Below are 14150 nucleotides of genomic sequence, written 5' to 3'. Positions count from 1 at the left end.
TTGAAGTCCACAAAGCTTAAAACTTGACACGTTTGAGAAACAGTGGCCTAGACCAAAATACACTGGTGGGCTTGTGGATCCCTTGCCGATGAATATCACGGGCTGCAGTTGGTTATTAATTCATGCAATAAATGGAAGCTCTTAAATTTTTCCTTCTAAATTCCTTATACTGTTCTGCACACAAGGAATTTATGTATCCATGATAGGGGAGTGGGAGGAAGAACCGCAATTGATGAGCTTAGTCATTCAAGGAATTTTGACAGGTTTTAAATAATCCATTACTTATCACATTGACCATTGTCAACTCTATAGTAAACTCTGATTAGGCATCACATGGTATCACTCAGGAGAGAGTAACATCTTGTAAGCTCCATCCGAGAGGGCTTGCTTTCAAAGGGTTTTTATTTTATTGACTTATTTATCCAGATCTGATTAATTTGTAGGATTTGTAGGATTAACAGAGAAGGGTTACTGAAATTGCATGCCAGCTATGATCTTGATTTCCCCTACGTTAAAGAACAATAGATTTCTTTGGCTTTTAAAATCTTCTACATTTTTATTCTGCTGCATTAGACTCACATAATTCAGTATCGCTTTTTCTTCCTATAAATGTGTCCTTGTTTTTTTTTAAAAAAACAAAATCACTCAACTGTGAGTTATATTAAAGATTAAGTAGATCCCACCCATTAAATGCCCACTCTGAATCTTTCAGACCCAAACCTTTTGAAATTAATAAATCGGTTTCCAGAATATTTGAAACTCCATGCAGCAATAGCTGTGGCATCAAAGAAGAGATTAGAAATATCCTTTAGATAAAACTTCCATGGTACCCTTGGAAGTCTACTGGCAGAGTGAAGTAACTATTCAACTTCACATCGTGAATCGTTATCATGCATACATTGCAGTCAACAGAAATAAAAGCAACCCATGGAATCAAGCTGTTTCCTGTTTCAAGAAAAATGGATTTAAAACTGCAACCTAAGATCAAGTCAATCTAAGCGAGGGGATGACAGGAATGGACCTTCCAGTCTCCATGTCTATGATGACCCTATTTAGAAGGGATGTTGAGGACACCTCGTTTTTTCTCTGTTTATTCCCTACAGGAGCTACACCAGGCTTTGAAACTCTCCAGCAAGAAGGAAAACGGGGCTATATTCAAGCAGATAAATGGAGGCCAAAACATGAGAAGTAATCCTCCAGGCAAAAACAGAGCAAGGAGCCCTAAATCTAGCAAATATTAACCAGAGAGCATCCATCCTGCTCTGGAAGGTGCTGAAAGAATGAAAAAAAGTGTTCTTAAGTGGAGCAGTGTTTCTCAACCTTGGGCAGCCAAAGATGTGTGGACTTCAACGCCCAGAATTCCCAATGGCTGAGGAATTCTGGGAGTTGAAGTCCAGGCATCTTCATGGAGCCAAGGTGGAGAAATATTGTGTTACAGCCACGAGGCACAATGCAATGCAGAGGTCATCCCTTCCTACCACCTCCTGGTTAGCAGCTTCTTCGTTCTACTGTTAAGAATTCTTCTCACCTTACAGCAGTGGTTCTCAACCTGTGGGTCGGGACCCCATTTGGGGTCGAACGACCATTTCACGGGGGTCGCCAAACAAGGCTGTCCGCCATTTTTTCCCCCTTTTCTTTGGCCACGCCCCTGGCACCCAGTGATGCATAAGTAGTTGGGGGTCACCACAACATGGGGAACTGTATTATGGGGTCGCGGCATTAGAAAGGTTGAGAACCACTGCCTTACAGGGATTTTATTTATGCGCTCTGTTTCAGCAACTGTTCCAGGTGTTCCAAGGATGGAAGCTTATTCTCAGATTCCTCCCATAGGATACTACAAACGTTCTTTTCCTTCCATCCTTTTGATCTTGCCAACCTGTCTATAAGAGTCACAGTGACAGTAGCAAGCCAGGATGAGGGCAAACGGTTGACCTGGACCTCATTACATCATCACCAAAAGGATGCGCAAATGTCACAGCCTAAGTCCACAACTTGTGCCATTTCTATGATGACACATATCACTCGTCCCCCGCAGAGACCCATAATAAGGAGGTGCGAAGCAGGAAGCTGCCATTCCAGACTGGATCGATATTAACCTAGATATATGTAAATGCAGAGTTTAGTGTTCTCCCATTCTTGGCTGTCCATCTTAGCAGTGGTCACAGCATCCTAAGCAGGAAAAACCTATCTAAACCTCTGAGTGTGCACACCGAGAACTGGTGTGACGCCTCTACCCTTCAAACATTTTACTGAACAACCAAAATCAAACTCAAATGAAATCGGCCGTGCTTCAGAAATAGACTGGTCAACCATTGACCGAGATAATATAAAGTCTCCTGCCTTGAGCAGGGGGTTGGACTAGACGATCTCTGAGGTCCCGTCCAACCCTGTGATTCTAGGTCCTTTTGAGATTTTGCTGTCTTTTTTTAAATTCAAACATGTTTCTTTCAAGTTATGGCCCTAATCCCGATCTAAAACCTCCATGCTGTTTTCCTTTCTGCTACTAAAAATTCATGGACGTGCCATTTGGACATGTGGCATGAACCGTTTTATATCTCCACTGCGTAACTGCTGTGTAATTCTTATTATTATTAAGCCACCATTCCTCAACACCTATGATCGATATGTTTCTTCTTCTCCGAAAGCATTATTTTTTTTAAGACATCAGCGTGGGTTTTGTGTGTGATTCGAAAGCTCAGGGCCGTAACGTCTTCTCATTCAAATCTGATATTTACCCATGACACAACCAAGCCCTGACACAATGCCTGTGTAGTAGAGAAGGCTACTACGGGTTGTAGCTATCTACCCAAGCGTGTGAAAAGAATTTCACTTATCCAATTTAGAAAGTCACGAAGATAAAACCATGGACATCGCAAGACTTCCCAAGTTACGCATTCCGGGACTCTCTTGCTCTTTGTAGGTCACAGGTACCCCGTCTCTTCCCCCACCCCCAAGGTAAACTATGATTAAGTGCCCCCTACTTCTGGGTCCCAGAACATGACCTTCCAGTCTGCGGAAGAGGTCCTACATGCAGACGCGGTGACTACCTCATGTTCTTGACGTTATCTTCCGGTGGTTTTCCGTGGTTTCACTGTCTTGGGGTTGACCAGCCTAGATCTCCGAAAGGTCCCTCCCCTGTTGCTGATCTCGGCGGAGGGCCACAGGGTGTGCAGAGGTCAGAATCTGTGTCTGACTCGCCTTCCGCAATGTAAGGTCTGATTTTGGCCACTGCGGTGTAGCAACCATTGTTCAGGATGTCCAAATTTTCTTTGGACTGTGAAATGCTAAAGCCGCTGAAGGAACGCTCCAGTTCCTCGTGGTCGACCGACGGGATGGAAATAGACGTGTCACTGTCTCTCAGGGCATTTTCGGGGTGTTTAGCAGTCACGTCTTCGTTCCTGGCATACTCGGAACTGGCTCGGTTGCCCCCGCTGTAGGCAGATAAGGAACGCTCGTGGGACGGCGGTGGTGGGATTCTCACCAAGGAGCCGGGATCACCAACTGGGGATGACCCGTAGCTCGGACGGTGATAGTGCTGCCAAGAAGTGGAGGGAGGACATGAGTTGTTTGGCATCGTTGTGGCTGGTGGGGCAGAGAAGTTCTTCTGGCCCATGGAACTGGTTGAGCGGATGATCTTGATAATGCAGCCATTTTTATCAATGTGTTCCCGGCTGTCCTCTGGACTGTGATAAGGTGGGGCTGGGTCAGGCTCTTTAGAGCCAAAATAGGCCTCTGTTTCAGTCGGAGGGATCCCCATCCGTTGCATGTAGATGTTGACCAAGAAATCCAACTTCTTCTCCATGGAGAGAACCTGGGAAATGACCCACAGACACACACACACACCCAAGACACAATTAGCCAAATTATTTTAGATCTAAGCTACCTTGATTCAGCCATCAAGAATCTTGAGAATAGTGCCAAGTTTCCTAAAGATTAACAACGACTGGAGTAACACTGAAGGAGACTGTTTGTAGCTCAGGATTGAAATGAGGGTCCTTGGTGCTCTCTGAGTTGGGTTGTTTCCTTGCAGATGTTTCCTTGCCCAAACTAGGTAACATCATCACTGCTAGAAGGGAGTGAGATTTTCAGAGTGAAGAAATCAGAGTGGGAGGAGGAGGAGGACGACGACGACGACTGTGGGGTCCTTGGTGCTCTCTGAGCTTGGTGATTTTCTTGCAGACATTTCATGACCCAGCTAAGTAACATCATCACTGCTAGAAGGGAGTGAGATTTTCAGAGTGAAGAAATCAGAGTGGGAGGAGGAGGAGGAGGATGACGACTGTGGAGTCCTTGGTGCTGTCTGAACTTACTTGTGTTCTTGCAGACATTTCATTACCCAACTAGGTAACATCATCAGTGCTAGAAGGGAGTGGAATATGCTCCCTGTTTATATATAAATAGTTTGCCCTGACAGTTCCTTGATTAGGATAAGCCACTTGTATATAAACAGAGAGCAAACCCACTCCCTTCTAGCACTGAAGATGTTACCTAGTTGGGTGATGAAACGTCTGCAAGGAAGAACCACACTCAGAGAGCACCAAGGACACCTCAACTGCCAGAGTGACGTAACAAACTTCCAATTTCTTGGAGAAATATCCAAATTAAGGAGATGACAGTAGGGCTGAAAAAGTGACAACCAGCACCTTGATTCGGACCCGGAAGCAAATCAGCAGCCAATGGAACTCTCGCGGGAAAGAGGACAAATAATGTTGGAATCGTACCTGTTTTTCCACCTTGCCAAGTCTGCCCATCATACTTGGATCTTCTGGAAGTTCTCCTTCAGCTGAGCCTTTGGTGCGGTCTTTGTCTGTCAGTGATGGTCCACGCCCAACAATCTGGTCCACTCTAGGTCCCACCCAGGAGAAACAAAACAAAGCAAAACAAAGCAAAACCAAATGAGCAAGCTACAATCAGAGAGATCAGATCTCCATCCTTATCTTCCAGATCTTCAAACGTGTATTATTCCTCCAGCCTTTTCTTGTCTAATGATCGACATCAGGCAAATACAGGTAGTCCTCAACTTACAGTGGAGCCCCAAATTTCCATTGCAAAGCAAGACAATAGAAAAGTGAGTTGTCTCCCATTTTACAACCTTTTGGGCCACCTTTGTTAAGCAAATCATTGCAATGGCCTCCCTCATTGACTTTGCTTGTCGGAAGCCAGCTGGGAAGGTCGTCAGTGGTGATCACATGACCCCAGAGCAGTGCAATTGTCATAAATGCATGCCGGTTGCCCGAATTTAGGGATGCTACAAAGGTCATAAGTGTTCAAATCAGGCGTAATTCACTTTTTTCACTGCTGTTGTAACTTCACACGGTCACTAAATGAATAGTGGTTAAGTTAAGGGCTACCTGTATTCCACCAGCTTTCCTTTTCTAATGATTTAACAAAAATAGCATCGGGCAAGTAAGTAATTACTCAAATGCAAAATAATACGCCTCTTTATTTCAGCTTGCATTTTATGGTTCAAAACACTCTTGTTTCCCTTTCTAGAGATTAAATCTGGCACAATATGCGCAGCAAATTTGGCCCTTGAGATCAAAATCTGCACTGTGTTTCCAAACCTTCTTCAATTTTTGTCTCTCTTTATTTAACGTGAATTTATATTGCTCATTTTAAGTGTTTAGAAGTAACCCAGAAAGAAGACCATGATCGTGGCTAGTTTCCATTGTATGTCACAGTTCTAAAATAAGTAATGCACGCACACACACACACACACACACACACATACAATGGATAAATTTGGAAGTTCAAATAAGTAATACTATTTACTTGACATTAATGGTGATGTCATAAGGATAATTAATAATTCTGGATCAACTTTGTTGGTTTCCAATATCCAAATCTCACACCGTGTTCTAGGTTGTAGATTTTGAAAACAGTAGCACCTGCAATATTTCCCTAAGTTATTTTGTTCCTCACTATCCTTTTTTGCTTTTTCATATGGTCATGTATCCTAAAAAATTGTGGGTTTTTTTTAATGGTTTATATTATAGAAAAAAACAAATCTAAATCTAACTTCTTGCACAGGTCAAAGATGGGAAACAAAGATGGGAAACAAACTTATTTTTTACCCAATATACTTGCATATACAACATATAATACCCTTTGGTTAATACCTCAGCGTATTTCAAACTTGGCAATTTGAAGATGTGTGGACTTCAACTCCCAGAATTCCACAGTCAGCCATGCTGGCTGGGGAATTCTGGGAGTTGAAGTCCACACGTCTTCTATTTGCTAAATTTGATAAACGCTAAGAGTCTACTGTCTTCCATGAATAAACCAGCTTGAATCTTAGTTTTGTCTGAGAGTTTATGGTCTGAGTCCTTAGCCTTTTCACAGAACTACAATTCATCAGCTCTATTTTAATAACAAGGTTAAAAGGGGCAGTTACAGAAATGTGCATATCCTCTCATCCAAAATGAAAGCATGCAAGCAGGGAGAAATGATAAACCATTAAGGCATAAACTGATCCCCCAGTTTGGGCCATAAACAATTAAAAGTAATTGCTACTATGAGGATTTTGTTCAGAAAATGAAATTTCTGAAAAACCACAAAGTGATTTTTCTGGGGAATGCTAAGAAATAATAGCCGATTTGAATGAAAAGAGGAAGAATTACAAAGAGTTATCAGCTCACTTGAAAAGTAACAATGCTTTTGCAGGCTTTGTTAGTGAAGAATTCAGAAAATGGTCAAAAAAAGGGAGACACTGTTTTGCTGTCCAGATCTGAGTTTGTAAATTATCTGAAGGTGAGACCTTAGTAGTCATCTATCATTTTCTTAAATACGATAAATAAAATAGAAATGATTCTTAACTCTTTAGAACTGTAGGAAGTTTCCATGAATATGAATTACTAAAAATGAGCAGTCATGTCCCTTTTCTTATAAAACTATATATAACCTTTAGCAGAATTTTAAACATGGCCTTTGGCTTGCTGGATATAATCAATTTTATTTCATGGAGTCTTTTTCTAAATATTTTTTAGAAAAATCTAAAGACTTTTTTTGGGAAGTCTTTTTCTAATTTTTATATGGCAATTATCTTATCTGCCATTGTGTGATCTTTAAAATCTGTGTGATTTTTTTTTCCAGGGGACCCCTTAAATTGGCAGAGGAGAGAGGGAGAATGGAAAATGGTTTATGATTTCCTCAGAGTTATTGTTTTAGGCAAGCCTGTTGTTTTACTTAGAGTTTTTTAAAAACAAATTGGAGAAGATACCAGGAGTCATTTTCAGATTGAGTAGTCTAAATATGTGTTTAAAAAAATATCCTCCCCCTCCCCCTTATTATAGAGCCATCTGTCTTACCTCAAAATCTTAATTAGCCCCGGTTAATTTTATTTTTGCATAGTGTGCCAGATTTTTACAAGTAAACTTCTAAAATCCCGAAATGACAATAACCAGGAATAAAAACCACAAACAAACCAGTATATTCATCATTCCGTAACAAAATTTGTTGTCTGGAGCAGAATTTAAACAGTACTTCTTCCACAGCTCTGGAGCAAAGGCGACCGTTCCATGCACAAGGCGTGAATGAGTTATGAGTTCGAAGTCAGGCAAGGAAAGGGGGGAAACGGATTAATGAAATGAAACGTTTATGAACATCTCGAAAAACTAAAAGTGCTCCCTTGATTACACATTGTTAACACAAAGCAAGGGAAGGGTCAAGTCAAGTCATCTGGCTGTTTCAAGTCATACCAAATTGCCTTACTTTGGCAGAAGGATGCTCAGAAATTTGTATGTAAACCTTTTAAAAAGAGCTATGTCCTCTCTTTGACTCATTAAAGCAGCTGTGTATTGTTTATTTGCAATATCTGTCTTCTGTGGAAGGCATTTGGTCCCCAGCCTCACACGTCTGCTTCATGAGCATTTACCAGGAAGTGAGGTGGCTGTGTGTATCACTGTCATGGGCTGTGCAAATTCTTCAAAAGGGCTGTGTCTTCTCTTTGACTCATTAAAGCAGCTATGTATTATTTATTTGTTGGCAATATCCGTATATTGTGACACGCATTTGACCTCCAGGCACACATGGCTGCTTCATAAACAGCTTCTAGGAAGCGAGGTAGTCATACATGCCAAGGTCAAGAGCTGTGCAAATCCTTTGAAAGAGCTGTGTCCCCTATTTGACTCATTAAAGCAGTTGTGTTTTATTTATTTATTTATTTTGCAATATCTGTATACTATTTCAAGCATTTGGACTCCAGGCCCAATGGTTGTTTGATAAACAGCTTTCAAGAAGCAAGGTAGTATAAATGTCAATGCCATGGGCTGCGCAAATCCTTCAAAAGAGCTATGTCTTCTCTTTGACTCATTAAAGCAGCTGTGTATTATTTATTTATTTATTTTTGCAATATTTATATACTATTGCAAGCATTTGGACTCCACGCTCACATGGCTGCTCCATTTTCCAGCTTCCAGGAAGCGAGGTGGTTATGCGCATTCAACACACGAAACAGCCTGAAGCAACTTCTATAACATCTGCACACGCCTCAGAAAAGATCCAGCTGTTTTAATGTTTTTTAAAAAGTCCTTTCTATGCAGATCTGTGGATTGCAATGCTTTTTTTTATACAACACAATTACTTGGACCTACATTTGTTCTGTCTCTTGACCATAATGACCACATTTATGGTGGTTGTTATCTGTATTTATCACAATTTTATTTGGAAGCGTAATCACAAGGGGACAATTGCACGGCTTCACAGAATTAACTAGGCCGTTGCTAATAGTAGAAGAGTTACACTGTTTTTCCTTTACTATGCATGTTAAGTAGCATCTCTTGGGTGCCATTTGTGGTTGGGAGACTTCTCCTTTCAAGGTTAAACATCTCACCACAAAACATGGGGTGAGCAACGATCAGGCTGACAGATACGACTCATCTCATTTCCATGACAAAAGCAAAACGGTATGGGCAAATCCAAATTCTAGAAAATGCAGACCTTGAAGGAGTCAAGTTAGGAAAGTAATATTTACGGTATTTACTTCAATAAGGATGACCACGCTTGGTCCACCTTGCCTAGCAATAGCAATAGGACTTAGACTTAGACTTATATACTGCTTCATAGTGCTTTATAGCCTTCTCTAAGCGATTTACAATGGTGGCTTATTGCCCCCAACAATCTGGGCCTTCATTTTACCAACCTCGGAAGGAAGGAAGGCTGAATTAACCTTGAGCTCTTCAGAATCGAACTGCTGGCAGTTGGCAGAGTTTGCCTGCAATATGGCATTCTAACCACTGGGCCACCACGGCTCTTTCAGAGCAGGAAAAGCAAGGAACTTGCCAGAGTGAGAAGAGAGGGGATGTTACAGGTCCTCTCTCTTAAGGAGATCCATCTAGAACAGCGGTCCACAACCCTTTGGGCACCAGAAATCAGTTCCATGGAAAATCATTTTTCCACGGACCAGGGTTGGGGGTTGTTTTGTGTACTTCCACAAAAAAGAGGGGGTCGACCTATTCTCCAAAGCACCAGAAGGCAGGGCAAGAAGCGGCTGGTGGAAACCAATCAAGGAAAGAAGCAACCCAGAACTAAGGAGAAATTTCCTGAGAGTGAGAACAATTAATCAGTGGAAAGCTTCTGCCTCTAGAAGCTGTGGGTGTTCCAACACTGGAGGTTTAAAAAAAGAGAGATTGGATGGTCATTGGTCTGAAGTGGGATAGGGTGTCCTGCTTGAGCAGGAGGTTGGACTAGAAGACCTCCAAGGTCCCTTCCCACTCTGTTATCAAATCAACAGGAGTTTGGCGGCAGTCCGATCTGCAATATACTTTTAGATCAGACATAGCAATAGCAATAGCATTTAGACTTATATTCCGCTTCACATGCTTTACAGCCCTCTCTAAGCAGTTTAAGGAATCAGTCTATTGCCCCCCCCCAACAATCTGGGTCCTCATTTTACCGACCTCAGAAGGAGGTCAATCTTGAGCTGGTCAGGATCGAACTGCTGGCAGTCAGCAGAATTAGCCTGCAATACTGCATTCTAACCACTGCGCCACCACAGCTCTTCATAGCAATAGAGTTATATACTGCTTCACAGTGCTTTACAGCCCTCTCTAAGCAGTTTACGAGATCATCTTATTGCTCCCCCCCAACAATCTGGGTCCTCATTTTACCGACCTCTGAAGGATGGAAGGCTGAGTGAGGATCGAACCCCTGGCAGTGAGCAGAATTAGCCTGCAATACTGCATTCTAACCACTAACCCCTGCAACATGGGGCCACCTCCAACCATGAGCTAATTTCATGCAGAGCTTGGCCTCATTGCAAACTTGTATGCCAGAGAGTAATGCACAACTGCTACCCTTGTTTTGCAATCTGCCACTTGGAAGCATGCAAAGAGGTGGGGTGGGGGGGGGGGAGAGAAAAGGCTAATCTACCCCCTGAAAAAGCATCTTTTCTACTATTGACATTACCTTGGCATTGTTCCCTGCAAACTATGCCCTAGATTAACCATGGATGGATAAAGCCAATCCAGGAAAGCGCCAATCTAGGAGAAATTTCCTGACAATTAGAACCATTGAGGGGGTCCTTGTTGCTCTCTGAGCTTGCTTGTTTTCTTCCAGATGTTTCATTCAAACAATTAACCAGTGGAACGACTTGCCTCCAGAAGTTGCGGGGGCTCCATCCCTGCAGCTTTTTAAGAAGAGATTGGACAGCCATTTGTCTGAAATGCTACAGGATCTCCTGCTTGAGTAAGGGGTTGGACTAGATACAGCGGTTCTCAACCTGTGGGTCGGGACCCCATTTGGGGTCGAACGACCATTTCACGGGGGTCACCAAACAATGCAGTCCGCCATTTTTCCCCCCCTTTTCCTTAGCTGTGCTACTCCCTTTTATTCTATTGGCTTTTGAAAGCCAATAGAATAGACTCTCTTGAATAGAGTCTAATTCTATTGGCTTTCAAAAGCCAATAGGAATTGTCCAGCTGTCTCTGCCCTGCTGAGCCCGCCAAAAGTCCCATTCTGCAAACGGTGCTGCACCAGTTGAGTAGTCCTCGACTTACAACCGGTTGAGTAGTCCTCAACTTACAACCGGTTGAGTAGTCCTCGACTTACGACCGGTTGGGGGTCACGGCATTTAAAAAGGTTGAGAACCACTGGACTAGAAGATCTCTAAGGACCCTTCCAAGTCTGTCGTTCTGCTTTCATTTCCAAGACGGTTGGTTGTGGACTTAAGCGTCTTTGTTATTCTTATCCACACGTGGCATTCTCCTTAGGTTCCCTGAGATATTTTTAAATAAGGGGCCGTAAAATAGCATTTCTTCTGCTATTTTGTGTTTCTGTATTTTTCTTTTGACAAGTGGTAATGGATGGAAGCTTATCAAAGAGAGATCCAACCTAAAATTAAGGAGATATTTCCTAAAAGCGATTAACTAGCAGCACGGCTTTCCTCCGGAAGTTGTGGGTGGTCTAACCCGGGAGGTTTTTAAGAGACTGGACAACCATTTGTGTGAAATAGTATAGGGCAGTGATGGCGAACCTTTTAGAGACCGAATGCCCCAAACTGCAACCCAAAACCCACTTATGTATCGTCGGGTGCTGGGTGGGCGTGGCCTGTTGGGTGGGTGTGGCCCACTGGGTGGGCATGGCTGTGATGGTAACGGCAGACTGGGTGGGACTAAAAAGTTCAATCAATCAATTCCAACTTTGCGAGATTTTTTTTTCCCGCAAGAAGTTGAAATTGACTGATTGATTGAACCTTTTTTTTTTTTTTTTTGCACACGGCGGCAGAGGCCTAAAGCAAAAAGGTTTTATAAAACCCAGCTGAAGGCCTAGGACTGGGGCAACGGCGCACGTGCCCACAGAGAGGGCTCTGAGTGCCGCCTCTGGCACCCGTGCTATAGGTTCGCCCCCACTGGTATAGGGTTTCCTGCCTGAGCAGGGGGTTGGAGTAGATGACCTCTAAGACCCTTCCAACTCTTGTTACTCTGTGATTCTGTTTAACTGACGTGATTTTGTTCCGATACACTCATGTCAATGAAACAATGATATTTAATTTCACCCTGATCAGTTTCCACTGAACGCACAAAGGGGGAGGGGGGAGGAACACTTTACGTAGCCATCCTTTGAAATAATGCTTTTCTTTCTTTGAAATGATATCCGAAAGAAATGTGGATTGTGACACAGTGCGTTTTATCCCTCATGCTACATTACACTCCATGCTTACCGAAACATGCAAAGAGGAACATCTGTGTCTCCCACCTCTGCCAAAAGCAGTTAGCAAAAACCAAAAATGGCTTGAGTGCAGCCCAGCCAAGAGGGGGGGAAAAAGAGAGGAAAAAAGAAAGATAAATGTTTTTTTTCCCCCTTAATGACAAGCAGGGAAATGATATATTCTTTTCCAATACTGCCTCTTGAGCACAACCGAGGCACGGGTGCCAACCCCTTTCATCTGTCAAAGGTTGCACAAATGCTCATCATTTTGCCTTGATGGGCAAACTGAAATACAAGACAGCAGCATAATAGGGTGATCCCTGCTTATGTTTATGTATTGAGGGTTGATCTTGTTCTTCTTTGAAGGAGCTTGTCAAAACGAAAAGCTATTTGTGAGAGTTAGTTATTAATAGTGCCGTCCTTGGTATTCTCTGAGCTTGTTGTTGGTTTTTTTGGCGGCTGTATTGAGGAGGAGGAGGAGGGGGAGGAGGAGGAGGAGAACTATGGGGTTCTTGGTGCTCTTTGAGTTTGTTGTTTTCATGCAGACGTTTCATGACCCAACTAGGTAACATCATCAGTGCTAGAAGCGAGGATGTTTGGGAAAAGGAGGAGGAGGAGGAGGAGGAGGAGGAGGAGGAGGAGGAGGAGGAAGAGGAAGGGGGGAAAGAATGACTATGGAGTCCTTGATGCTCTCTGAGCTTGCTTATTTTCATGCAAACATTCCATTACCTAACTAGGTAACACCATCAGTGCTAGAAAGGAGGGTGTTTGGGAGGAGGAGGAGGAGGAGGAGGAGGAGGAGGAGGAGGAGGAGGAGGAGGAGGAGGAGGAGGAGGAGGAGGAGGAGGAGAATTATGGGGTTCTTGGTGCTCTTTGAGTTTGTTGTTTTCATGCAGACATTTCATTACCCAACTAGGTAACATCATCAGAGCTAGAAGGGAGTGGGGTGTGTGGAACTGGGAGGGAGGAGGAGGAGGGGGAGGGGGAGGAGGGGGAGGAGGAGGAGGGGGAGGAGAATGACTATGGGGTCCTTGATGCTCTCTGAGCTTGGTTATTTTCATGCAAACATTCCATTACCCAACTAGGTAACACTAGGAGAGGAGGAGGAAGAGGAGGAGGAGGAGGAGGAGGAGGAGGGGGAGGAGGAGGAGGAGGAGGAGGAGGAGGAGGAGGAGGAGGAGGAGGAGGAGGAGAACTATGGGGTTCTTGGTGCTTTTTGACTTTGTTGTTTTCATGCAGACATTGTTTTGCAGTGGTCGTTAAGCGAACTCCTTGGTCATAGGCTGAAGATCTATGCCTATAATACATCTTCCCTTCCATAAAAAGAAGATCAAGTAAGAAACACTCCCTACGTTTGCAGCTGAAGTTCCAGGAACATCTCTGTAAATTTCTCGCTAGTCATCCAGGCAGAGTTGTGTGAAAGATGAATTATGACAACTGGATGTCTTTCCTTTTTGGTTTGAGGAAGCTACTCAGAGCAGCAGTGAAACGTTTCAAACCAAAAAAGAAATGAAATCTTCCAAACTCTTGGCGGGTTGCAACTCTTCCCCGATGTATTTTAGCATCGTTGTACAGGTAGCCCCTCGCTTTAGGCCCAAAATTTCTGTTGCTAAGCAAAGACAGTTGCTAAGTGAGTCTTGCCCCATTTTACGACCTTTCTGGCCACAGTTGTTAAGTGGATCCCTGCAGTGGTTCAGTTAGCAACCCGGTTGCTAAGTGAATCCAGCTTCCCCATTGATTTTGCTTGTCAGAAGGTCGCAAAAGGGGATCACGTGACCCCGGGAACACTGCGACCGTCAGTTGCCAAGCGACTGAATTTCGATCATGTGACCACGGAGATGCTGCAATGGTCGTCACTATGAAAAACAGGGATAAGTCACCTTTTTCAGTGCCGTTCTAACTTTGAACGGTCACTAAATGAATAGTTGTAAGTTGAGGACTATCTGTCTGTGGTGATTCTCAGTCATCCAGGCCGTGGTTGTCCCGAAGGTGCTTTTTCCAGAGGC

The 14150-nt window shown here is 43.4% G+C and overlaps 1 protein-coding gene across 10 annotated transcripts in view; it reads right to left on the bottom strand.

Moving 5' to 3' along the window:
- Positions 1-620: 620 nt before the first annotated feature.
- KCNQ2 (potassium voltage-gated channel subfamily Q member 2) overlaps positions 621-14150 on the bottom strand; it is a 117551-nt gene continuing 104021 nt past the window's right edge. For all 10 annotated transcript variants that reach the window (XM_039350057.1, XM_039350996.1, XM_039350149.1 and 7 more), the window contains 2 exons: positions 4722-4845; positions 621-3811 (listed from right to left, as the gene is read on the bottom strand). In XM_039350057.1, the coding sequence (XP_039205991.1) occupies positions 3089-3811; positions 4722-4845 (847 nt within the window). In that variant the 3' untranslated portion in view covers positions 621-3088. The remainder of the gene's footprint in view (positions 3812-4721; positions 4846-14150) is intronic.

This window comes from Crotalus tigris, unplaced genomic scaffold (genome assembly GCF_016545835.1).
Source record: "Crotalus tigris isolate CLP2741 ecotype Arizona unplaced genomic scaffold, ASM1654583v1 scf7180000017536.10889498, whole genome shotgun sequence".
Taxonomy (NCBI): Eukaryota; Metazoa; Chordata; class Lepidosauria; order Squamata; family Viperidae; genus Crotalus; species Crotalus tigris.
The sequence above is the reverse complement of the archived record's forward strand: the minus strand, read 5'-3'. Positions and strand labels throughout refer to the sequence as shown.